This window comes from Phodopus roborovskii, unplaced genomic scaffold (assembly GCF_943737965.1).
Source record: "Phodopus roborovskii unplaced genomic scaffold, PHOROB, whole genome shotgun sequence".
Taxonomy (NCBI): Eukaryota; Metazoa; Chordata; class Mammalia; order Rodentia; family Cricetidae; genus Phodopus; species Phodopus roborovskii.
The window spans coordinates 59,879-85,392 of NW_026125729.1; the positions used below are offsets into that span (position 1 = coordinate 59,879).

General features: G+C 36.3%; 2 protein-coding genes across 2 annotated transcripts; one reads left to right on the top strand and one right to left on the bottom strand.

The window, feature by feature from the left end:
- Positions 1 to 248: 248 nt before the first annotated feature.
- On the top strand, positions 249 to 7,960 carry LOC127217551 (uncharacterized). The gene is made up of 3 exons (XM_051178548.1): positions 249 to 400; positions 7,269 to 7,852; positions 7,908 to 7,960. The coding sequence occupies exons 1-3, from the start codon at positions 375 to 377 to the stop codon at positions 7,958 to 7,960; spliced, it is 663 nt and encodes a 220-aa protein (XP_051034505.1). The 5' UTR covers positions 249 to 374.
- LOC127217555 (cerebellar degeneration-related antigen 1) lies at positions 7,957 to 9,047 on the bottom strand. The gene is made up of 2 exons (XM_051178550.1): positions 8,125 to 9,047; positions 7,957 to 8,038 (listed from the first exon to the last, which is right to left on the bottom strand). Exons 1-2 carry the CDS (start codon positions 9,045 to 9,047, stop codon positions 7,957 to 7,959), a joined length of 1,005 nt encoding a protein of 334 aa, XP_051034507.1.
- Between the last annotated feature and the right edge of the window lie 16,467 nt (positions 9,048 to 25,514).

Consider the following 25,514-nt stretch of genomic DNA (forward strand, 5'->3'; position numbering starts at 1 on the left):
AAATTCCTCTGACATGCATAGTGTGAAGGTTTCTGGAACACATTCTAGAACCTAGCAAGGTGGGAGGGGCCTGCTATCTGTGCATTGTCTTCTTCATCCTGAAATTTACTTTAACTTTTGATTAATTAACTTCATATCTTGCTAGAGGGATTAGTTTGGCATAAGTTCATTTGTTGTGTGGCAGTTTGCAAGATAAGTATTGACTGATCTTGAGAGGCAGTGCATTTATAATAAATACCTAGATTTGTGTGGGTACCTAATCAAGGAGGAAGACTTGTATGGCTCATAGTAGAATTATTTCCATAGTTCCTTCCTTTTCTCATGCTTGCCCTGCCTGTAGTGTTTTGAGACATTGAGCATCCACCAGAAAAGAAATGCTAATGCTTCCTATTCCCAGAAGGTACTGCAGAATTCATTTCTAGTTTGAGTGTTTAATTCACCTTTGTAATCTCATTATTTGACTAAAGTGTTGTTAAAGTGAATCTTGAATGTTTGGAAGTTCCTATGCAGATTTAACAAAGGGAAAAAATCACAAATCTAGAAGTAAGAGTCTCAAATATTATTTTGTCACAGGCATATGATCAGCCTGCCTGGTCCTTTAGATACTTACACACATTCTCAGTCACTCACCTAAGGTCTAGTTTGAACTCATCTGGATAATTTTTCTGGGAAGAGACAGGAAGTCTGATTAGAATCTTCTGCTCTCACTGCTACTGTATATGAGCATCCCACCCTGACTGTATATGATAATGATGTAAAATGTCTGGATAGAGGAGGAGGAGCAGGAAGAAGAGAGGAGGAAGAAAAAGTCATGGCATGAAATTGTAAAAAAAAAAAAAGAACTTAATGTAGGCAAAAATGCACAAAATCAACTTGGAATATAAGAAATATGTTCAGTAATGAACCAAATGTTGCCTTTGTTAAAGTGCTAACAGTGTTAAAGGCTTTACTCATATAGTTGTGAATGAGATGGTCCATATTATCAACAAGCTCAGAAGCACATGTGAGTTGAAAGCCTGTTGTTGGATACTGTGGACCTACCTAGTAGTGTCACAGTGCTGGACATTGCTCTGACCCACAGCGATACTTAGAACTGATTATAGTTTGGAATAAGGGAAGAGAGCTCTGAAAATTAGGAATATCTGAAATGTGTTCCTGGCAGTAGAGCCAGCACCTATATATTTGGAAAACAACTCAAGTGCTTCTATCCACAGCCCTAGATGTAACTTTCTGCTTAGAGATTAAATGAAATTAAGATAGAAAAATAGAAGAGAAATAGTTTTGGGCCCAGGGAACATGGCAAACATGATCAATTCAGTACTTTTTCTGCTTCTAGTTCAATGGGCAGTTTAACTCAAGTAACTTCATACTTTTCATAGCTTCCATAAGAGAGTACAGCATCTTGGACTTCAAGGTCCTTCTAAGTCTGTCATGATCACATTTAGAGAAATTTGCATCAACCCTATTGCTTAACTTTGTCATAACCTTATCCCTTACACAGAGGCTAGGGGAAATGGTAGTGTTAAATTGTATTCATATTTGAAATTTTTGTTTGTTTGGACTGTGGATGTAGTTCAGTGGTAGTGCCCTTGCTTGACAAGTGAGAGGCCGTGGGTTCACTCCCCAGCATTGTAAAAATGTACTTTGTGATTCAAGCTTTATATGTTTTAGACTCCCAGAAAAAAAAGTTAGGTGTAAGTGACATAGAATAAAGAGCAAACATAGTCAACTTCTTAATGGGGAAACACCTTCCTTGAGGGGGGTTGTATGTGCGTGTACGTGCATGTGTGTGTGTGTGTGTGTGTGTGTGTGTGTGTGTGTGTGTGTGTGTGAATGTGTGTATTAGAATCTGATAACTCTCCCATTAATTGATATTACCACCTTGCCTATTGTTGTTCTTAACTTTATCAGACTTAGGGAAATAAAATTTTAAATCAAATTACATCAACTAAGAACTCAATATAATAAAGAGAAAAATTGATCATTATTTTAATTGGGTAGGATTGTATATATCAGTACTTCTCAACCTTCCTAATGTTGTGACCCTTTAATACGGTTCCTCATGTTTATGGTCTAGACAGTGGTTCTCACCCTTCCTAATGCTGAGACATTTAATACACTTCCTCATGTTGATGGTCTAGACAGTGATTCTCACCCTTCCTAATGCTGTGACCTTTAATACAGTCCCTCATGTTGATGGTCTAGACAGTGGTTCTCACCCTTCCTAATGCTGGGACCTCTAATACAGTTCCTCATGTTGTGGTGACCTCCAACCATAAAATTGCTTTCATTGCTACTTCATAACTGTGATTTCCTCTGTTATTAATCTTATTTAAAATTTTTTTGAGATAGAGGTTTGACCTAGGAGTCACATACCACAGGTTGAGAACCACTCATCTAGATTGTCAATGATAGAAAATATTCATGTCGGACTCCAATCATTTGAATTAAAATGCTGAGATAAATCCAATTCTTTTTAAAGACAACATCCAACTAAGTTTTCAGAAGTATCACAAGTGAGGATAAATGATAGATTGTAGTGTGCTCAATATCAGAACACTAATCTACTTCAGTTCAAAAAGTCAATCAAATTTATAGGAAGGTAGAGAAATTTGGTATAGGCTAAATGATAGAAGTAGAATTTAATGACAACAGTCAAATGAGTACATATCCTTATTTTTCTTTAAATTATGAAGAAGTTAAAAAGTTTATGTCTATTTAATTCTCATTAGGGTGTGTGAATGAATATGTACGCTACTGTATGGTGTGTGTGTGTGTTATATGCATATGTGTACATGGGTTTATATACCATGTGGACATGGAGGCCACAGAAGGACATTGGATGTCTTGCTCTAACACTTTCCAGCCTATCCACTTGAGTCGGGTCTCGTACTGAACTTGAATCTATGCTGGCAGCCAGAAAGACCTACCAACCCTCTTGTTTATACTTCATCTCTCAACTTTGGGTTTACAGATTATTTTGGTAAATGTGGGTTCTGGTGATTGAAATTTAGGTTCTCATACTTGTAGAGCAAGCATTCTTATCCACTGAGCCTTCCTCCTACCCTTGGCATTTATTTTAGTTGGTTTTATACAGTTTCTGTCATCAGTTTAGGCAAGTTCTTGAGATCAGTATGAAGAAGCATATAGATAGATTTTTTTTTTCTTCTTGATTAGCAGAGAAAAAGAAAAAGGATGGAGAGAAAGCAAGGGCAGTTTAGCTACTGAAATAAAATGGATTAGAAAGCTGCTAATTGATTTTAAAAGATCCTTTTGTTTATGATCTTAAGTTGGAAACATGGGAGAAACATGTTTAACTTGCACATTTAAGTCATATGTCTGCCACCACATGAAAGTTAATAAAAGGCTTCAGTAGTATCTATTTATCACTGAATTTTACATAGGATTCTTACTTTTCAGTGATCTTTCTTTGATGTCTGTGTTGTAAATTGTGTTGTGAACAGAAAATAATATTTTGGTGGAATAGAAAGTTATGCAAAGAGATAATAGAATATTTCCTTAACATAAGTTACATATATGGAAATAATAAGTATAAATCTAGTATAGTTGAGACAATGGATTTTGCCTTGCATTGCTAGTTAGCCTGCCATCACAAGTACCCAGAGTTGGTGCTTGACTACTTGGCAGTGATATGAGAAATGCGAGTGAACTTCAAGTGAGGGTTTGCACATTGACTTTTTTGTATTCTCTGAGTTGGGGATGCTCTATGTTTGGATTAGTAGTACTTCGTCATTGCAAGGTAAGCTTTAGGATTTTAGGGGATGAGAAGTCAGCACACAGTCTAGGTCTTAGAATTAGACAGATCTGCTTTCAAATTATCTCATGTCAATTACTAGCTGTGTGGCTGTGGGCATGTTTGTTTACTATTGTAGACTTTATTTTCTAAACTGTAAAATGGGGTGGAAATGCCTGTACTATTAGGTGGCAAATGGAGATTACACGAGATGCTTAGTACAGTGCCTGGCACATAGTAAGCGCTCAATAAATCATTGCTATTATTATTATTATAATACTATAAATAAGTCTTATGTATTAGAATATGATAATTTATACTTGGCAAAAATCTCAATATTGACCTCCTTCCAAATATGGTATACATGATGGTTTTAAAAGAAAGAATAGGAAAGAAATTTTAGATTTTTTTCTTGTTTGCTGGTAAAGGACACCTGAAATAGTTCCATTGTTCCTGCAGTAATTCTTTTATACTGTGTTTATTATGTGATTACTATTGCATGATGTTGATTTGTCTGGTGATTTGACATAAATGTATTCCTGTACTCATAGTTCCACCTTAAAGATGAATGAGGCACTCTGATGGAGGGAGTGATGATAAATCTGTATATAATACCTTCTTTACCATTACATTTTTTACTTAGTTTCCTTTCAAATAACTGCAAGGCAAAGTATTCTTACTAGGCAAGAGACATTCTTCACAATTTGAACTTCTTGATATTTCATACATTTATCATGGCATCCAGGAATTTTTAAGGAGTGGTATTCAGAAAATATAGTGTTGATTAAGACTATTTTTAGAGCTATACTTCCTTCATTGCATCAATTCAATTTAGACTACTGCTTACTAGTATTAGTGCAGCTGCCTTCCATCAAAACTCCTTTTTTTCAACTTGGAATATTTGGTATATACTGGGCACTATATGTATGACTGTATGTGCCCAGTAGTCTTTGCAACTTAGTATCTCTCTTCATGACTGTCATGACTGTTTTTAACCCACATATTTCCTTGTAAGAAGACCCACAATGAATGCTCATTGTCTCTTTGATAGCTGTTTGATTTTTAACTCATGGGCCATTCCAAGTACACCTTACTAGTTTTGACTTCTTGAGTTCTCTGTGTACAATATACAAGCCAATTCCTGTTCTCCTAAGCCTTATGTAAGTAGTAAGGGACTTGGGGCTATACCTCAGCTTTCATCTCATGGATGTTACTTAAGTTCTAGTGAGTTAGATCAGAACTTTACCTATAATTTTATTCATGAGATGACCCTACCAAGTTATAGTTCCTTCATTTTCCTTGTCTCCATCATGTATGTTTAGTCTACAGGGGGTGGATTCTCTCTTTCCCTTCTCTCTCTCTCTCTTTCTCTCTCTCTCTCTCTCTCTCTCTCTCTCTCTCTCTCTCTCTGTGTGTGTGTGTGTGTATGTGTGTGTATAATCCTTTAGCTTCTGAACATCATCTTCCTTGAGTAGGACTTTGTTTTGGGGCCATTTAATTTTGGTTCTGAATATAAGGGCACCTAAATAATTGCCAGCCTCTACTCCTGATTTTCAGCATGTTACACAATACCTTTTGTACCACTAGGATTAAAAATGTTGCATCTGTACTCTTGCATGTGAATGCTAACCTTGGATGTTATTAAGTTTACTATACTCTAGATTTGACATCAAGAGCAGGAGTTGGCAAACTACAGCCTTTAGGCCAAATCCACCCACCCAAGCTTGTTTTAAAACAAATTGTTTTAGTGGAGTGTAGCTCTAACTATAATTTTCCTTATATGTGTTTACACTAATAGTGTAATCAAGTAGTTTCAATGGAGACCACTACATTTCAACACCCCAATCCTTTACAGAACATATTTGTTGAACCTTGATTTAGAACAAGTAATTTTTCTAATTAAAGGTACTATATATTCTTTGATGATTTCCATCCTACTGGCATTCATTCTATCAACCCATAAATGCTAAAGGGTCAGTTAATTGAGTTTGTGGAGATAGGTTCTGGCATTTTCAAATTACATTTTTTAAAATTTGAATTTCTTACTTCCTCTTTGTCATCTACTTAAAATGCCCTTGCCCTTGCTTTGCATTTTAGTAGAAAAGATGGTGTGATCATAAAAGTCTGTGCTATGGCTTGATTATCTTTGAATATGAAGTGTTAAATATTACCAATATTTTTATACATACTCTTCTAATTTCTAAGATCAGGCCTTTCTTCTATCTTTCAGTAAATCTAATTCAGGTCTTCTAAGTTCCATAGATGACAACACTTTCAATAACTCAATTTTTCTCATATTACAATATCCTTATTTTCTGGTCTCTGGCCTGAAGTATCTCTAATGCTTGTGTTTTATTATCTATCCAATATATTATTAGAGTTATTAAAAGTTTTAAGTCTTCTAATGATTTTATCACTACTTAAAGTCAAGCCTTGTCTTTCACAGTCCAGAGTAATACATTTTAGAACTTCTGTGGTTCCAATTATTCAATATGTCTCATTTGCAGGGCTTCTAGAGTCCATTTATTTTATAGCACCTAAGATTAGCTTTCCCAGTATATTGTTCAGTAACCAGGTTATTATTATTATCTATTAATGTCTTCAAATCTTGATTTTATAGTATCTTTTTAAAAATCAAATTTATTATTTGACCATTTCATGTATGTATATATAATGCATTATGATTACTCTAATCTCCATCCATTCTAATCTCTTCCTTATTCATGCCATTCTTCATACTCACTAGAAATCTGTTTACTACATTCATGAATTTTTGTTTTGTGACCCATGGAGTTTAATCAGGGCCATTCATGTGATCATGGGTATGGAACTATGCTTTGAAGTATGGGAGGCACACCAAAGTCATATCTGAACATAGTGACTCCCCTTATCCTAGTATCAGTAAGTAGCCAGTAGTTCCCTAAGTAGTTCCCTAAGGAAAGTAAGGATCCCATGAGTCCTTTCCTCATCTCTGATTGACAAACCCCATCTTATAAGAGTATCAGTAATGGTAACTACATCTATTGTGAGTTGATGATGATAGCAATGACAATGCCCAGAATATACCATTTCATTGCCCCTTTCTCTTGTCATCCAGCCTTCACGTTCTCTTAACTCCAATAATGGCTTTTTATTGCTGGTTCTTCCCTGACGGGATCTCTCTTTTTCGAACACTCAGGTGTTCTATTACTCTGAACCTGTAAATAACTAGATCTTTAAGGTTCTAGAGCTCTTAATATCTAGGGTTACCAGTATCATTTAAACATAATTCTTATGAATTATGTTGGTTTTTTAACAGAACTATGGCAATATTGATGTTATTTATGTTTTGTCTACAGGTGGGGTTTTTGAATTTGTGATTTGTAAATGTCCAGGTCTTTTGTTCTTCATAAAACTATTGACTAGGGGCTCAAACTACAATATCCCAAACTTCTAGAATATGGCTTTCAGTATCAAACATCCAAACATTCAGTATTTCCAAAAATCCTGTGCTTATGATGTTTCCAATATCTAGGGTTTCCAGTGGTGCCAGTATCAAGGTCTTCCAACATCTCCAGGTCTTCCAGCAACTGCAAGTCTTCCAACAATGTCAAGGTCTTCCAGACAATGCTGATCTTCCAGACAATCTCCAAGTCTTCCAGCAAATCCAGTCTTCCATAGAATCCAGATCTTCCAGGAAAAAAATCTATGTCTTCCAGGAAAATCCACGTCTTCCAGAAGAATCCACGTCTTCCAGAAAAATCCAAGTCTTCCACAAAATCCAAGTCTTCCCATCAATCCATGTCTTCCATAAAAATCCCAGGTCTTCCAGCCAGTCCATGTCTTCCAGAAAAAGCAGTGTCTTCCAGTCAATCCAGTTCTTCCAGAAAAATTCTGGTCTTCCAGCTAATTTATGTCTACCACCAATTCAAGTCTTCCAGAAACCCAAGTCTTCCACTAAATCCAGGTCTTCCAATAGATCTATGTCTTCCAATAACCTCCAGGTCTTCCAGAAAAGGTATGTCTTCCTGAAGATATACATCTTCCTGATGATTGATGTCTTCCAGAAACTCTCAAGTCTTCCACATATCCATGTCTTCCAATCAATCTCGATCTTCCGTATAATTCAGATCTTCCTGAAAATCCATGTCTTCCCAATATCATTGTCTTCCAGTGATCTTCTTGTCTTCCATCCACATCTTCCAGAAAATCAATGTCTTCCATTAAATCCATAGCTTCCAGGAAGTCCACGTCTTCCCAAAATCCACGTCTTCCCGAAGATCCACGTCTTCCCAAAATCCATGTCTTCCCAAAAAATCGATGTCTTCCCAAAATCCACGTCTTCCCGAAGATCCACGTCTTCCCAAAATCCATGTCTTCCCAAGATCCACGTCTTCCCGAAGATCCACGTCTTCCCAAAATCCACGTCTTCCCGAAGATCCACGTCTTCCCAAAATCCATGTCTTCCCAAAAAATCGATGTCTTCCCAAAATCCACGTCTTCCCGAAGATCCACGTCTTCCTGAAAAATCGACGTCTTCCCAAAATCCACGTCTTCCCGAAGATCCACGTCTTCCCAAAATCCATGTCTTCCCGAGATCCACGTCTTCCCGAAGATCCACGTCTTCCTGAAAAATCGACGTCTTCCCAAAATCCACGTCTTCCCGAAGATCCACGTCTTCCCAAAATCCATGTCTTCCCAAGATCCACGTCTTCCCGAAGATCCACGTCTTCCCAAAATCCATGTCTTCCTGAAAAATCGATGTCTTCCCAAAATCCACGTCTTCCCAAAGATCCACGTCTTCCCAAAATCTACGTCTTCCCGAAGATCCACGTCTTCCCGAAGATCCACGTCTTCCCGAAGATCCACGTCTTCCCAAAATCCACGTCTTCCAGAAATCCACGTCTTCCCAAAAATCCATGTCTTCCTGAAAAATCGATGTCTTCCCAAAATCGACGTCTTCCCAAAAATCAGCGTCTTCCTGAAAATCCATATCTTCCCGAAAAATCGATGTCTTCCCAAAATCCACGTCTTCCCAAAAAATCGATGTCTTCCCAAAATCCATGTCTTCCCGAAAAATCGACGTCTTCCTGAAAAATCGACGTCTTCCCAAAATCCACGTCTTCCTGAAAATCAACGTCTTCCCGAAAAATCCACGTCTTCCTGAAAATCCATGTCTTCCCGGAAATCCACGTCTTCCCGAAAAATCCACGTCTTCCCCCAAATCCACATCTTCCAAGGAGTACATGTCTTCCTCCACCTCCAGGTCTTCCAGCATCTCCAGGGCTTCCAGCATCTGCTTGTCTTCCAACATCTCCACGTCTTCCAGCATCTGTGTCTTCCAACATCTTCATGTCTTCCTACAGCTACCCAGTCTTCCATCAACAGGCTCAATACCTGCATCTTCCAGTGTCTCCAGTGTATCAGTTATCTGATATTCAGGTTTTCCAGTGTCTGCCGTATCAGGTATTGAAAGTTGTTTCATAGTTTATTTTTTCCTAATATTTCCCTAGCTTGGGGATTTTTCATATCTAATCTTTCCCATCTAATTCTTTCTGAGTGCAGATAATTTTAGACTAACCTCTCAAATTAACTATTCCTGTTTTTAGTAGAACTAGTTTCAAAATATTTAAAAGCATATTTCCTCTTACAGACCAAGTTTTGGAGGCCAACAGTAATACTCTTAGTGATTTTTTTGATATTTGGAAATGTATATTCTTTATAATTTTTAAGTATTGTGTTAAGAAAGAGATTTTATAGAATTGATGTAGTAATTTTACAACTTTGGTAAAGGTTTTAGTTTTGAGAATTAACTATGTTCAAGCACAAGTGAAATTTTTTAATGAGAAAATTTCATGCTTAAAGACTATAATTTTTATAATATTGGTGAAAATAATAGCACATATTTGTTTTGAAAAATATTTGTTCCTATGTGGTGGTAATAATAATAATAATAATAATAATAATAATAATAATAACAATAATGCATAGCATTTACTGTGTCCAGGCACTGTTCTAAGATCCTTACATGCATTAATTCATTTAATCTTCATAACCCATTGAGATAAGAGTTATTATTATCTCTGCTTTATAGATAAGGAAACAGGTATAATAGTGGTGAAGTAACTTGTCCAAAGGACACAACTAGTAAATAATAAAGCTAGGACTGGGCCCAACTAGCCTATTTCCAGAATCTATGATTCTATCACTATGCTCTTTTTTTGTATCTGATGATGAAAATCAATCAAGATGACAGTGAAGAGAACTGAATTTTTATGGTTTCCATATTGTATGTAGAGTACTATAAAATCTCATGTACAAACATGGCAGAACCTCATTTTGTATAAATAGAGTCATCCTAAAACCAGGAACTATACCATCTCCTTGCTTCTGTTGAAAGTAGGTGCAAATATTCCCTGATACCAGCTTTGATAAAAAAGATACAGTGAAGTACTGAGTTCAAATACACCTTACTTTAGTATCATCACCATAGCTTCATGCTTGGAATTTTAATGCTTGGAAATTTAACTTTTCCTTCCATTTTAATACCTTGTCACCATTCTCCAGTCTTAACCATACTTTCTAGATCACTTACTGTTAGTTTGTTTTTGACCTCCAGGATCTTCCTGATTCTTCAGATATCACTGACTTCCTGGGTTCCTGACCACTGCATTGTATCCACCTAATGGTAACTACAACTTCAATCCCAGGCTGCTGAACTAGAGAGCTGTCTTTTTCCTTTCTCTAAGTCTCAGCTCTCCTCAGGCACTTCTAGCAATACTGCTACTTATGCCTCTGGATGACATGAAAAACTTAGAAGCCATATAAAGAGCTATTAGTTAGACAAGTAATAGCTGAAGATTTCTAGTTATCAGTATGATAAAAAGTAACAACAACAACAGAAATATCAATACCTTTTGAATTAGAGTTGACAAAGTGCTATCACTTCATTTATCCATCCATCCATTCATTCAATAAATATTTATTGAGCGCCAAATTTGTGCCAGGCATTTTTAATAGAGCTTGAAATTATTTGGGGATTACATGCAAAGTACAGATATTAATTGATTTTCAGTTGTGGTAAAAAAAAAAAAAGCAACTATAGGATGCTATAAGAGTTTTCAAAGTCAAGAAGAGCATTCCCACAGAACTCAAATTTATGCTGATGCTGAAGGATCTAGTTTCTTTTGGGGTCGCTACAGTAAGCTTGTGATTTATATAACAGAGGTGCTTTACCTGATTAGAGTAATAGGAATGGGTTTGATGTGTTGTTTAAGCTTCTTTTTTCCTTCACTATTCCATTTTTGTCTTAATCAACAACACTGAAAATTTATAATTTTAAACATTTTATTCAAAGCATTTATACAAATTATTTTTGATGTGCAATAATGCAAATTGAGTGTGGTGCCTGTAATATTAGCATTCTATGGACTAAATCAGGCAGTTTGAGAGTTCAAGTCCAGCTTGGAATATTTAAAGAAATCTTGTCTCAAGGAAAGATAGATAAGTTTTATAAGGCTGTGATAGCCAGGTGGTTAAGATGTTGAACTTAGAAAAGAAAGTATAGATGGTTCACACATAATGATGTTCCTCATCCCTACTGGCTATAACAAAAATGGATTTTGTGTGTATGCATGCATATATGTGCAGTTACACCATTGTTTACATACACACACATATACTGTGTGCATATAGAAATCAGAGATGACTTTAGTGTCATTCTTCAGAAGCCATCTGCCTTGTTCTTTTGTTGTTTGTTTTGATCCAAGGTCTCGTATTGGTCTAGAGTTTTCCAGTTAGGCCAACTGGCCCCAGGTGTCCATATGTCTCTGCTCCCCTACCACAGTGCTGGAATTACAAGGACACCCCACTACATTTAGCCTTTTAAAAACATAACTCCTCATGTATGTAAAGCATATATCTTACTAGTTGGGTTAACTCCCTAGTCACTAGCTCTATCTTTAAAGGAACTAATAAGTAAATGTGTTATTTATATATACTACTTGTCTTTAAATATTTATGATTTGTTCATTATGTAATTTTAGTTTCACAATCATTTTGATGATTTTGATGATAAAGTGTGGCTACAGCTATTCTAAACTATATAACCATAGACAAATGACTATTAGAGAACATGAACTGGTTATCATAGAGTAAGAAGAATGTGTGGAATTTTAAAAATAATTTTACTGTTTTTCCCATAGTTCTTTCCATGCAAAATATACCTCATTTTGAAGAAAACCATTTAAATAATCATATACAAAGTTTATTATTTGTTTTTAAAAATGTACATGTAACTGTCTTATTGAAAAGCTTTAAAATATAAAGTGAAAAAGTATATTCTCAAATTATCTCAATTCTCACAGAAATTCATTATAAAGACTTTGACATGTTCTTCCAGAATTTTCAGCATTTTTCTTTTTCAAAATGGAAAGAATCCACTATGTAACCTAGTTTTTCACATAATAAATTGTAAATTTCCACAACAGTAAATTGTGCATTTATGTTATGATTTTAATATAAGATATACTTATTTTATCTCCCTTTAGTAGGCATCATATTCCTTCCAACATGTTACTGTTATTAAAACAAGTTTTGATAAGCACATGGTACAGTACAGGTTGGGTAGTACCCAAGCTGTATCATATTACACTATAGTACAGTATGTAATATGTGAAAACTTGTTTATATATTAAGAATAAATAATTAAAATAAGAAGTTACTGAGTCAAAGGTTGTTAATGTCATTGTGTTTTATAACAGAAAAAATACAAGCAATCCAGATGCCAACAACTGAAGATGTTTAAGAAAAAAAATATAAGATATGATAGTTACTTTCCAGAAGATTCAGTTTATGCCTGAAAGAACAATCTTCATAAGGTATTATCAGTAAGAGGAATACTCTCATTATATTCATGGCTTGTAGATGGGAAATGACATACATATCTTCAGAAAAGGAACTAGAATATATATCCTAAAATTTTAGCAAAAGTAGTTCCAAAGCAGGCCAGGTTGAGCTTATATTTATTTTTATTAAATAATAATGGGTCATTCGGTAAAGTACATGCCACACAAGCATGGTGTCCTGAGTTTCGATGACCAGCACACACATAAAAATGGTAGTATCTATCTGCAAACCAATTGTTGACAGGCAGATCCTTGGGGCTCACTAGCCAGTGTAGCAAATTTGATAAGCTCCAAATTCATTAAGAGATCCTGTCTTAACAATTAACATGGAGCCTGAAATGCAAGTGTTCACAATGCATGTATATCTGTGTGCACATGTGCACATACACTCCTGATCATATATATGCACCCTCCCACACAAATACATGCTTATGGTAAATGGTAAACAAGGGCAGTAATACATAGAGTAAAACATGAAAACATTCCTTTCCTAATGGAGGTTGTTATGATTATTTTACTCTTCTTAGTGATTTGTTTATTAATGCCCATCTATTGTTGAGTGTTTCACAGAATAGAATTATTATATATTGTTACATATTATATAGGTTTAAGGTTTAATAATACAAACTTTCCATTCATTACAAAGTCATTTTGCATTTCATTTGTTATTACTAGGTTCTTTTTGTGTCTGTGTTCATGAGAGTCAGAGGAAAACACTTAAAGAAGTCTGTTTTCTCCTTAGACCATGTGGAGATCAAGCTCAGTTCATCAGGCCTGGCAGTAGGAACCTTTACCTACTGAGCCGTTCTGCTGGCCTGAAATTCATGTTTTAAACAGATATAGTGCATTATATAGTACATGATGTAGTCTTACTCCATTCGTTCCACGTTGTATGTCTTGATTTAGGCATTTTATTGTAATTATAGGTAATACTACAAAGAATATAATGTTGAATCTATCTTGCCCACTTTTACAAGTATTTTTTATAAGCTAGTAACTTAGAAATAAAAGTTCTACATCAAACTGTTTGATTTCAATTGCCTGTCTGAAATTCTGGCTATTATCATTCATTTTAGTTTCTATCAACATTTCTCATCGAAAATAATAGCTTGAAATAATATTCCTGTAATAACTAATAAAGTTAAACATCTTTTCATATATCTATTCTTTTTCTTCTGTTGGTCATTTTTTCTTATCTTACAATTTTGTTTTGTCATTTGTCTTTGTAAAAATTAATTTGGGGATATTTGTCGATAGTGGAGCTGATTTCCTCTTCTTTGGTATGATTGAAAATGTCTATGACTTGGTAAATTTATTTGTGGTTCTACTTGCAGAAAGGCAAATTTTAATTTGATTATATAAAACAGACTATCATTCTTTTCTAGTTTCTTGGTTTTGTCTCATTTCAGTAGGCTCTTATACCATAAGATTAGTCTCCTATTTCTATATTTCTATATTTTTATGATGCTTTATACTCTCTAGAATTGTTTATCTTTTTATGTCTGTGTTTATAGAGAAGCTGTTTCCTTCTCAGAAAAGATAGCCAGATTGCTTCTGATATTCATATCTGACTTTTCACTATTACATTGGTAAAGATTTTTATGACCCAGAGGATAGGGCATATATACATTGTTGAGTAAAGAATAGAGAATCTCTTCTATTTTTACTTTAATATAAATCCCTTATTGTTCCCTTTACAGATGTATTTGTCATTATTTCTAATGCATGCTTTTTCCCAAGTTATATAAATGCCTCTCAATTTCTTTGATTTAAAATTTTATGAGGGATATGTATAGAATGCTATCAATTTTTTTCCTGGTGTCTTTGAAAATGATTATGAAGATGAAGTAGAGTTATTCTCTTTAATTTATTAATGTAATTAACTACTGTAATTAACTGATTTACTTTAGCATTCCAGAACTAAAACTCACTTGGTAGTGGTAGTTTGGTCTGTCATTATTTCATTTAAGAGATAAAACTCCTCTTTCCAGTGTGTTACACTATGGAAAAGGTAAAGAGGCCTAACATATTCCATAACATAACACACTGGGGAGAGAGAGGTTTGCTCAGAGATGAGAGACCTGGTTTCCCAGGCATTGTGTTGCTGTCTTTGGAGTTAAGGTCACAGTTTATTTACAACCCATCTATATGCAGTTTCATATGCTACCTTTCACCATACAATGTGTACATTTTATGAACAGCTGTAATCTAGAAGTTATTATAGTTTATTTCAGTTTTGAACCAGGATTTCACATGTCCCAGTCTGTCCTCCAACTGTGTAGCTGAGGATGATCTTGATTGTCTGTTCCTTCTGCCTCAAATCCTTGGTATTGAGATTATATGTGTATGCCACCATGTTCTATTTAGTGCTGGAAATGACTCAGTACTAATTGGGTCACATACTCATCCCCCTGAATTATCTTAGAATCCCCCAGAATTATTTTCTGTCCTTTTTTAATTTCTTTAATTTCTATTCATGCTATCTCACATATGGAGAAAATATGTTAATTATATATAAAATATAATATAGTATGGATAATTTGCACCTTATGTGTAATGAATTTTAAAGCAAATGTGCCATAGACTATTCGTGTATTATTCTTGCTGAGATAATATTTTGTATTGCTCTACAGTAATTCAAGCAAATAATTGTCAGTCCAGTATTTTATTATTGTTTGCTTGATTTAAAATGTAAAATTTCTCATAAACAAACTCTTCTACTTCATTGTTTCATCAAAATTTCCTATTTCTAGCTATTTTTGTTTGTCATATTTAAATGCTTTTAGTGCATGCATTTCCATGATGGTCTTAACTTTTTTTCCTTCTGCTTTGCTTTTGGTAGCATGGTCATTCTGTTCCCAGACTTCCAACCTTCTCTGCAGCTTTGCTTTAATACCCCCTTCTGAAATAACACATGATGCAATATTTTCCCTTATTACAAACTAAGCTTTTATTAATAGATAATTAAAGCAGTGAACAACATTAGATAGGATGTGTTTCTTGATAGTCCACATCTTAAAAGCTAGTGATGAGAATGTTCGTATTGGGGGGGGGGGAGGAAATTTTGAGATTTTATTTCATTTGAGAATGTTTACCTTTTCATGCATAGTTTGAAAGTTCACATTAATTACATTTGGTACTATTTACTCATTGATTTTGGAATTTTGTTATTTATTCCTTTCTATATTTGTCAAAGAACCATTTTTTTATTTTTTAAGGTTATAATAAAATTACAAAATTGTTCACTTCTTTTCCCTACTCCAAACCCTCCCATATACTGTTTCCCCATTCCCTTCAACTTCATGGCCTCTTTTTTCCATTAAATGGTATAATCTGCATATATGTATATATATACACATATTTATTCCTAAATATATCCTGTTCAGTTTGCATAATGTTACTTGTATGTTAGCTTTTAAGGCTGACCATTTGGCACTGTTTTTTTTTTAAAATCTATAATTATTTGAAAGTTTGAAGTATGAGTTTTATTCTACTATAATTATATTGATACATGTATATATTTATTTATATACTTTTATATTGTAACTCTTAAGTTGAAGTTGTTATAATAAAAATGGAGAAAATATCTCATTTTAAATGCGTCCAGTGGTGGTTTTTTCATTCCTTTGTGGGCTTTCATCACACAAATTTTATCCTTACAATTGTTTATTGCACAGGGTGGTACATGAAACACAAGCACATGTATGGAGATCAGGGACGTGGTTTTTTTCCTTCCACCGTGTGAATTTGAGTCTTTGACTAAGGTCATTAGGCTTGGAGCCAAATGCCACTGCCCACTGAGACATCCCATCAGTCCTTCTCACTTTGTCAGTCTATTCTGTGTATTACTGCCAGAGTCATCTGAACAAGGGTAATACTAACACCCTTAGAATAACAGTTAGCTTCCTAACAAAATCTGAGCATCCAGGCCCTCTGGGACCTTCTTCATATACCCATGTCTGTTCTAACCTTGCCTATGAATCATCTATGCTAGTCTTGGTTTCTTCCCACCTCAAACATTAGCATTTGTTCATTGTTTTACTTAATTCAATTGTTCTCTATTTTGTGGAGGCTGGTGTGTGTGTGTGTGTGTGTGTGTGTTCTTGACAACACTTAGGGGATTTTTGTTTTTATTCTTTTACTTGGTTTTTGAAAGGGGATGTTAAAGTTTTCAGGGGAGCTGGAATATTTTGATCACAAAGTGGTTGGAAGAAACATCATTTTTTCTCTGAAACACTCAAGCATTTGATGTGTATTGAAAAAGAGACTAAAGTAACAAAGGTTTGATTCTACTGAGGAATAGTCCTGACTCTCTTTACTTCTATTAACATTTTCCCTCAATTTCTTAATTTCTCTGCTCTGTGAATACTCCATAGTAGAAAACTCTCCATCCCCAACTTCCACTGGAGGTGGCTGGGTCATGCTGGCATTTAAGTCTGGACCTTATATAACTTCCACAGTTTTCTGTCAGCCACTCTAAGCTCAAGGCCTCTCTGGAGCCTCTGATTTGATTTCAGTCAATGTCATCTGTCTTCTCATGGAATGACCCCAAGAACTCAGGGCCTTAAAAACAAAAGCACATTTTCTGACAAATTCCAAGAATCAATTTTATCTTGCCCCTACTTCTGTAGAACAAATTCTCTATCATGTTTAGGCTTCTACTTCTCGCCTTAACATTTCCTACAACACAGGAGTGGTAGGTATAGATCCAAGCATTATTCTCCTAAACTCTTATATCTGCAGACCCCCAGGATCTTAGGCACCAAGAGAAGCTTTGATGAGACACAAACCTCCAAACTTTGGGAGCTTGCTTGAAAGATAATCAAGGCTCCTTATTTCTCATTCATGCTAGCCTAGGCTTGTTTTCCAGGGTTGGCAGAATTCTAAGAGTGAGAGGAGAAATGTTTATGACTTGTTAAGGTCAATAGAACGGAAGTGGCATGGCTGCAAGATCACATTTCAAAAGGTATAACTATATGGGAGTGGTAACACACAATCTGCCACAGTTCTATCTCGCCCTTTTCAGTTGACCTTGTGTACCTATCTGTTCCACATGCAGAATAACCTGCTCCCTTCCCAAGAACCTCATCTGTTATTCATATGGTGGACACAAAAGGGTAGAATGTGAGAAGTCAAGCACAATAAACCTCTGCCATTCAGAAAAAAGAATGCAAGTCAAATACCAGTCAGTGGTCATTAATAATTCAAAATGTTTTTCTGGGCCTGGGTTACCTCACTCAGTATGTTTTTTCTAGTTCCATCCATTTGCCTGTAAATTCCAAGATGTCATTGTTTTTTGTTGTTGTTGTTTGTTTGTTTGTTTGTTTTTACTGCTAAGTAATAATACCCCATTGTGTAAATGTACCACATTGTAAAATCCATTTATTTTTGGTTCAGGGACATCTAGGTTGTTTCCAGGTTCTGGCTATTACAAATAATGCTGCCATGAACATAGCTAAATAAATGTACTTGTGGTATGATTGTGCATCCTTTGAGTATATGCCCAAGAGAGGTATTGCTGGGTCTTGAGGTAGATTGATTACCAACTTTCTGAGAAACCACCATACTGATTTCCAAAGTGGCTGTACAAGTTTGCAATGCCACCAGCAATGTACCGGATGTAAAGCAAAAAATAACCAGGCTACAATCTACCACACCAGAGAAGCTAGGTAAAAAGAGGGACCCTAGGAGGGACACACATAGAGGGCCCCAGGAAAGGAAAATAGTTTAGATCTCCTGGGTAAACTGGGAGGGTGGTAGAATGGAGAAGGTGGGAGATTAGAGATCGAGAAGGCCAAATTGTGGGAGGGACACAGGGGGAGAGCAATGAAAGAGATAACTTGATAGAAGGAGCCATTGTGGTGTTAGGGAAAAACCTGGTGCTACAGAAATTCTCCGGAATCCACACGGAAAACCCCAGCTAAGAATCCTAGCAATAGTGGAGAGGGTGTCTGAACTGGCCTTACCCTGTAATCAGATTAGTGACTACCCTAATTGTTATCTTAGAACTTACGCCCAGTAACTGATGGAAGCAGATATAGTGACCCCTACCAAAGCATGTGGCTGAGATCCTAGAGTTCAGTTGAAGAGAGGGAGAAGGGATCATATGAACAAGAGGGGGGGGGACAACGGTCAAGATCATGATAGGGAAATCCAGAGCCAGCTGAATCAAGCTGCTGGGAGCTTGCAGACTGTGAACTGACATTTGGTGAACCTGCATGGGACCAAACTAGGCCCTCAGAATGTTGGTGACAGTTATGTGGCTTGATCTGTTGGAGGGGGTGCCTGGCAGTGAGACCAGGACTTACCCTGGGTATATGAACTGGCTTTTTGGAGCCCATTCCCTATGGTGGGAAACCTTACTCAGCCTTGATGGGGGGGGGGGTTGGTCCTGCTGCAACTTGATATGTTGACTCCCTAAGGGAGACCTTAATCCTCTGAAGAATGGGTGGGTGCTAGGAAGGGGGGGATATGGGAGGTGGGGGGAAGAGGGAGGTAGAACTGGGGTTGGTAGGTAAAATGAAAAAAATTAACAGTAAAATAATTCAGAATGAAGATAGTGAGGGACAAATTGATCCCTTGATTACAGTATACTTTTAATCACTGTAAGAGTTACCACTGTCCATTGTTCTTCTTGGATCTTGGCTCTGCTTTCTGAGAACTTCAAAGATATTTTTTCCATCGTCTTTGGGCATTTCTAAAGCATGTATCTCAGCCCGCATTCTGCTCATAGAAAGTTGAGAACCCAGATGTATTTTTGCATTTGGAATTCCTCACTCCTCTTTAGTCTAAGTCTAGTGTCTTGGTAACACTTTTACTAATATAATAACTAAAAATTTTTATGAGCTTTATGAATATGAATCTTTATTCAACAAAAAGTTCAATCTCAACAATTTTAAAGCTTTGAAGTTACTATTATGTTTATGTGTGCCATTTCAGTTGACTTTGGGCCAGCACTATTAAGTTTCTTAGAAACTCTTGTCTGCCTACTACCTTAATTCCTTTTGAGGCATTATCAAAATGTCTTATAATTACAGTGCTTTGTCTGCACCTATGTCTGTGCACCACATGCATGCCAGGAGCCCAAGACGGGCAGACAAGGAAGTCAGATCCTCTCTGTATCTCAAATTACAAAATGTTGTGAGCCACCATGTGGAGTCTGAGGATCCAACATAGGCATAGTGCAAGAGTAGCCACCACTCTTAACTGATGAGTTATCTCTCCAGCCCCTTATTTTTCAACCTACTAAGCTTCTGATCTTTTATATCATTTCTAAATTTTGCATGGAAACTGGCCAGTTGTTTCTCCTGCTCCTGTTTAACTTGTTTTTATTGTACACAGCCAGGAGCATCCAAGTGAAACTTGCAAAGTGTTGCATGGAGATCTCCTGAGGAAAACTGAAAATTTCACCAGAGAAATTTTCCACCTTCTAAACTGTCCATACAGCAATTCTTCCAGTCATTTCAGTACAGTGTGCTACAGGCTGCTATGTCCATAATAATAATTGCCCTGCAACATTTTAGACTTTGCTATTAGCTTTCTAGTCACCACCTGCTTCTCATGTCCCAAAGACAATGCTTTACAGTCATTTTTAACCTTTGATTAGCATGTATTAAATGTACATGTTAATGTAATTCCAAATGATATTTCAATACAAGCATGCTCTGTTTACCAATCAAATCCAGTCTCCATTTACTTCCCTGTACATTTTGAAAACTCTAGTCATCTCTTTATACATTGAGAAAGACTTGGTTAACTCTTAACTTCTATCTACAAGAGAAGAACATGATAGCTGTGTTTTTGTTTGTATTAGTTCACTTAACATATTATTCTCCACTTAGTTCAGTTCTTCTTGTTGTGGTTGAAATGGTTAATTCTTTATGACCTGCAAAAACTAACTTTGGCAATAAAGCTACACAAGAACAGAAAGAGAAATGGACACAAAATGATATTTATACAAACAAATTAGAACTGAGCTGAAGTCGTTATTCTTAGACAGATTTAAAGACAAGAAGTTAGTCTAAAATGACACAAAATTATTATGTAAGTTTCAATGACCAAGTTCAACTGAAAGGTATGGCAATACTAAATGCATTTAGTACTAGAGTATCCAACTTTATAGAACAAACATTGGATATAAAGGGAGATGTGAATTTAAAAGTATAGTACAGGGAAACTTAAACAATGCATTTTTATATACATCATCCACACAAACTTTTACAGAGACATTTCAGAATTAAACTATGATATGCAACCCTGGATTGTCACATAATTCAGGTATTTGTTTGCTAACACCACACATAATCAGCAAACTTGGTAGTAGTTATAAACTGTTATGAAGTCATGTTAGAACTTACTGTCATTAAATGGTCATTTATTGCTCAATGCAGGTATGGAGATTGGTGGGGAATATTTTGTGATCTTAGCTGACTGGGCTGCTGCCTCTAACCTATGAATTAGGAGTGTCTCACTGTACATATCTGTAACACACACATTCACACTCACACACACACACACACAGAGAGAAGTGAGAGAGAGAGAAGTGAGAGAGAGAAGTGAGAGAGAGAGAGAGAGAATGTTAACTGGCTCTAGGTTGATCTTAATTGGTCTCATCTGGGATAACTGAGGTTTGTCCCTTTGTTCCACATATTTTCTACTGTCCTAGGCTTATCCTCACGACTTCCCAAAGAGGATTTAAAAATGAGCAACTTCTCATAATGCCTACAGATGGAGCTGGAACACCATCACTTCTCCAAATACAAGTGACCAAAACAATTTACCGGGCCAATTCTTATTGAAGGTTGAAGAATCAAATGTCACTTTGTGATGGGGGGACCTGCAAAGTCACATTTCAAGGCATGAACATTAACACGGGCCAGCAAGCCAATCAAGAAAATTCAGTAAGTACTACTATGTAGGATTGGACTGAAAATCCAGACAGGCTTGTCAGGCTCTAGTCTTTGTGTTAGGACATGGACAAGGTCAGCGATTTGTTCTTACCTTTCCATTTAGAGTGACTCCCTTCCACTGCTACCAGTCCCTTGGAGCAGGTCAGGTTCTGGCCCCAATTTCAATCTGCCTTCAAGTGTGGCTTTACTTGGTAAGTGTCTTCCAGGACTTGATTTTCTGTGAAGTTTCTTATTTTAGTCCAAATTTCTCCCTCCCTACTGTTCTCTATATGCACCATTAGACCTGTGAGAGAGGAAGCTTTGAGAACAATTCACTCGCTATTGGCTGACCTTCTCTTCTATTTTTTTATTGCCTTTTCCCACAAATACCTTCTATAAAAGCCAATTGACAATAGCTGTTGGGAAATTTCCCGAGCTCACAAAACCACTTTTGCTTTTAACTTTCAGGTCCCGTAAAATGCATCTTAATTTAAAGAAAGGAAGAATGCTTTTCAGCATGGTACTGTCACCTACGTATTCTGTTTTTTTTTTTTTTTTTTTTGTCTAAGTTACCACAGATACCAAGACTTCAGGCCAACATTTTAACATGGAGTGAAAGTCTGAAAAACTTCCTGAGCATCTTTGCAACTATTTTATCATAGTGGCCTGATTTAAAAAAAAAAAATACCTGGGACACGGTAATTCATTCTCTGATGCTTTATCTGAATTATTTCAAGATAATTATTTTTGCATATAGAAATCATCTTTATAGAAATCATCTATAGAAAACATCTTATTCTGAATTATTTGAATACAAAATGTAATGGTCATCTATGATAGGTTTGTACAAATCACTGTATTCCATGTCTATAGGCGTGTTTCTGATTATTGCTGCAAAACAACTGTTTCATGTGTTGAAGCATCATATTCACAGTTCTTACAAAAACACAAAATTTGACTTTTCCTTTCAATTAAAATATTCCTTTGTAATGCTCTCACCCTCTCTCTACCAAATCTTATGCACACTTTATTATTTAGGACCAACCAACTGATTTTATTTAAGGGAACAGTTGATTAAACTCATGATTGCATAATCTCTTCCTCCAAAGGAAATTCCAGAATGATGTAACATTCTCATGCCACAGATTACTCAGTTTTTATACATTTTGTCTCAGATCACCAATAGTCCTTTAATTTTACCAACTTCTCCCCAAATCTAATAGTGGTTATGCTTCAGTAGTCCAGACCCAGATCTAATATCAATTTCAGAATTTCAGGTATAATAATTGTGGAAATAGACCACATACAAAGCACCTGTGTAGATATACACAGTAGGATTAGATATACTAGCCTGTTTTCTGTCACTATATCAACGTAACTGGAAACTGGACATTATACAGAAAAGAGGTCCATTTAACTCAGTTTCAGAGGTCCAAGGACAGGCTGACAGTATTTGCTTGTCCCTGGTGAGGTCTTTCTTGGCATTTTTTTTTTTGCAACATCATGCATGGTGTTATAGTGGGGGTGCAAGCAAAAGGGGAGTTCACAAGGCAGGACTAGAAACAAGAAATCAGGCAGGGATCTGACTTAAGATTTTTTAAAAATAAAAACCTATTCTCATGGAAATGAACTCGTTTCTGAAAGATTTATCCATTCTAGGAGCACATCAATTCCTTCCATGTGAAAGGAGAGTCCTCAATGACTTAATTATCTTTCATTAGAACCCACTGCATAAAGGCGGTACCGCTTCAAAACCACCACACCTGGAACCAAGAGAGCGTCCATCAACATGAACTTTTGTAGGGCACATTCAAGTCATGTTAGAACTGATTATGGACATGATTAACGTTAGAAGACAGAGTCTTACTAGACTAAAGATAGCCAATCTAATCAGGATCACTCATTCATCCACTGGCTGTAGACTCCCTTGTAGGATTACATTTTCCATTAGCATTGTGTATACTGGAGAGAACTGTGTAAGATATGAGATGCTCATGTGTTCCGAATTATCTTCCTTTCATTCACATCATCCAGGGAGAATATTGTTATGAGATAAATTGTATCTTGCCAATTCAAAGACCCTAAGTATAGTGTCTTTGAATGTTGTTTTATTTGAAAATAAGGACTTTACAGATGTAATTAAGTTAAAATGAGATCATTAGATGGGCCTATACCCAATGGGACTGGCACCCTTAATAGAAGCAATAAGAGTGCACAGTGGGACACTGAGAGTGTGCACACACACAAAGGACATATTTTGGACAGAACATACATTGAGAATACAGAATAAAGGGACATTCTAACTGAGGTGTAATCATGATACACACCTGTAATCTCAACAATTACAAAGATGAGGAAAGGCAAAATGAAAGTTTTAGGCTGATCATACCTGCAAATCAAGAGCCTGCTTTAAAAAAAAAAAAGAAGAAAGATGTCAGAGGAGCCAAGGAAATAAATCTTAAAAGAAACCAAACATTCTAGCATGAGGCACAGGCATCTATCCTCTATAACTGTGGGTAAGTAAATGTTATTGCTTTAGATATATCATTGGCAGCAGTTTGTTATGGAAGCCCTGACAAGTAGTACAAATATATAGTATTAATCAATACGCTTTGGCTTAAGAGAATATTTTCCAGCAGAATTTCTGTATTGCTAGTGATGGTCTTCTGTCCTCACATGACAGCTAAGTCCCCAACTTGTGCAGGAAAAAAAGGTTCAATGAGCTTTCTGCTTCTAGGTAACTGCAAACAAAAGCTGCTGCTAATGTGGTTCAAAGGGATGAGAATCTATTGCAAGCTACCAGTACAATCCTTGTGGTGCTGACTTTAGGGGAACGAAGGATGCAAGAATGAAAGGGTTGTGGCTTCTTCCTCTGTGGTTTCAGAGAGCTGTTGTGGACAGATAGCATGTGGCAAGGGAGGCCTTGCACAACAAAACTAAGAGGCCAAGAGTCCCTGAGAGGCTATTATGTAAAGCTGTGGAGGTGGAGCCTTGGTTGCCATGGAGGCTACAAGATGTCTGAGGTGCTGAAGCAATGAGGCAATTGCCAATATGAGCTGCATACAGGGAGTGAATCCAGCTCAAAAAGAGATGTGTGCTTCCGGACACAAAGCTAGAGGGCAGAGCCTTCTAAGCCCTTTTACATTTGATGTGTTGCTACAGGATTTGATGTTTGCTTGCTGGGTTATGGTCTTGCTTTGGGCATATATCTATCTCTATCTCTATCATCTCTGTCTCTATCTATAGCTATATCTGTATCTCTATATATCCAGGTACATATATAGTTGGATGATAATAACCCATGTATGTAGGCATGTAAGTTTGAATAATTGGCAATTGGCTCTTCAGTTGATGGAACTGGTTGGGAAGAATTAGAGAGTGTGGCCCGGTTGGAAGAGATGTGTTACAGGGGTGGGCTTTGAGGATTCAGAAGCCTTCTGCCGTCCATAATGCCTACTCTGCTTCCTGTTTGTGGATCAGGATGTGAGCTCTCGATTGCTCCAGCATCATGCCTGCCATGATCCTCACCATGGTGATCATGGACACCTATCCATCTGCAACTGTAAACTCCAAGTAAAGTGTTCCTTCTATATTATAGACTCTGTAAGTCATCTTAGCCATAATGTCACAATATAGCAATAGAAAAGTATCTAACATAACATGTATATAGATATATCTGCTGTGTGCTGTCTGATATGAAAGTTAACATTAATAGTTAAGATTACAATAAATGACTTTCATTTGTCTTAATCAGGCTACCAGGGTGGGAGAACTTTATGACATATTACTGCCATTGAAATGGCTATACCTGTTGAATTTATTGTTATCCAATAAATTCTTACATTTTGGAAAGGTACACACCTGTCTATATTTCTGACCTAGCATGTTCATGAGAAATAACAGAGTAAACTTTGACTTGCAAGTGTCTTTCAAGATTCTGCCTGCAGCTCATTTTGAGACAGTTTTAGTATGTAGCCCTGGCTGGCA

Bases quoted from the DNA above. Each gene is read 5' to 3' on its own strand.
- LOC127217555 (XM_051178550.1), bottom strand. From the start codon at position 9,047: ATGTTGGAAGACAAGCAGATGCTGGAAGCCCTGGAGATGCTGGAAGAC. The intron at 8,039-8,124 runs GTGGATCTTGGG...TTTTTTGGGAAG, and splicing joins ACGTGGATCTTCGGGAAGAC to ACATGGATTTTGGGAAGACG.
- LOC127217551 (XM_051178548.1), top strand. From the start codon at position 375: ATGCTAATGCTTCCTATTCCCAGAAG. The intron at 401-7,268 runs GTACTGCAGAAT...TCCAATATCTAG, and splicing joins ATGCTTCCTATTCCCAGAAG to GGTTTCCAGTGGTGCCAGTA. The intron at 7,853-7,907 runs GTATAATTCAGA...ATTGTCTTCCAG, and splicing joins CCAATCAATCTCGATCTTCC to TGATCTTCTTGTCTTCCATC.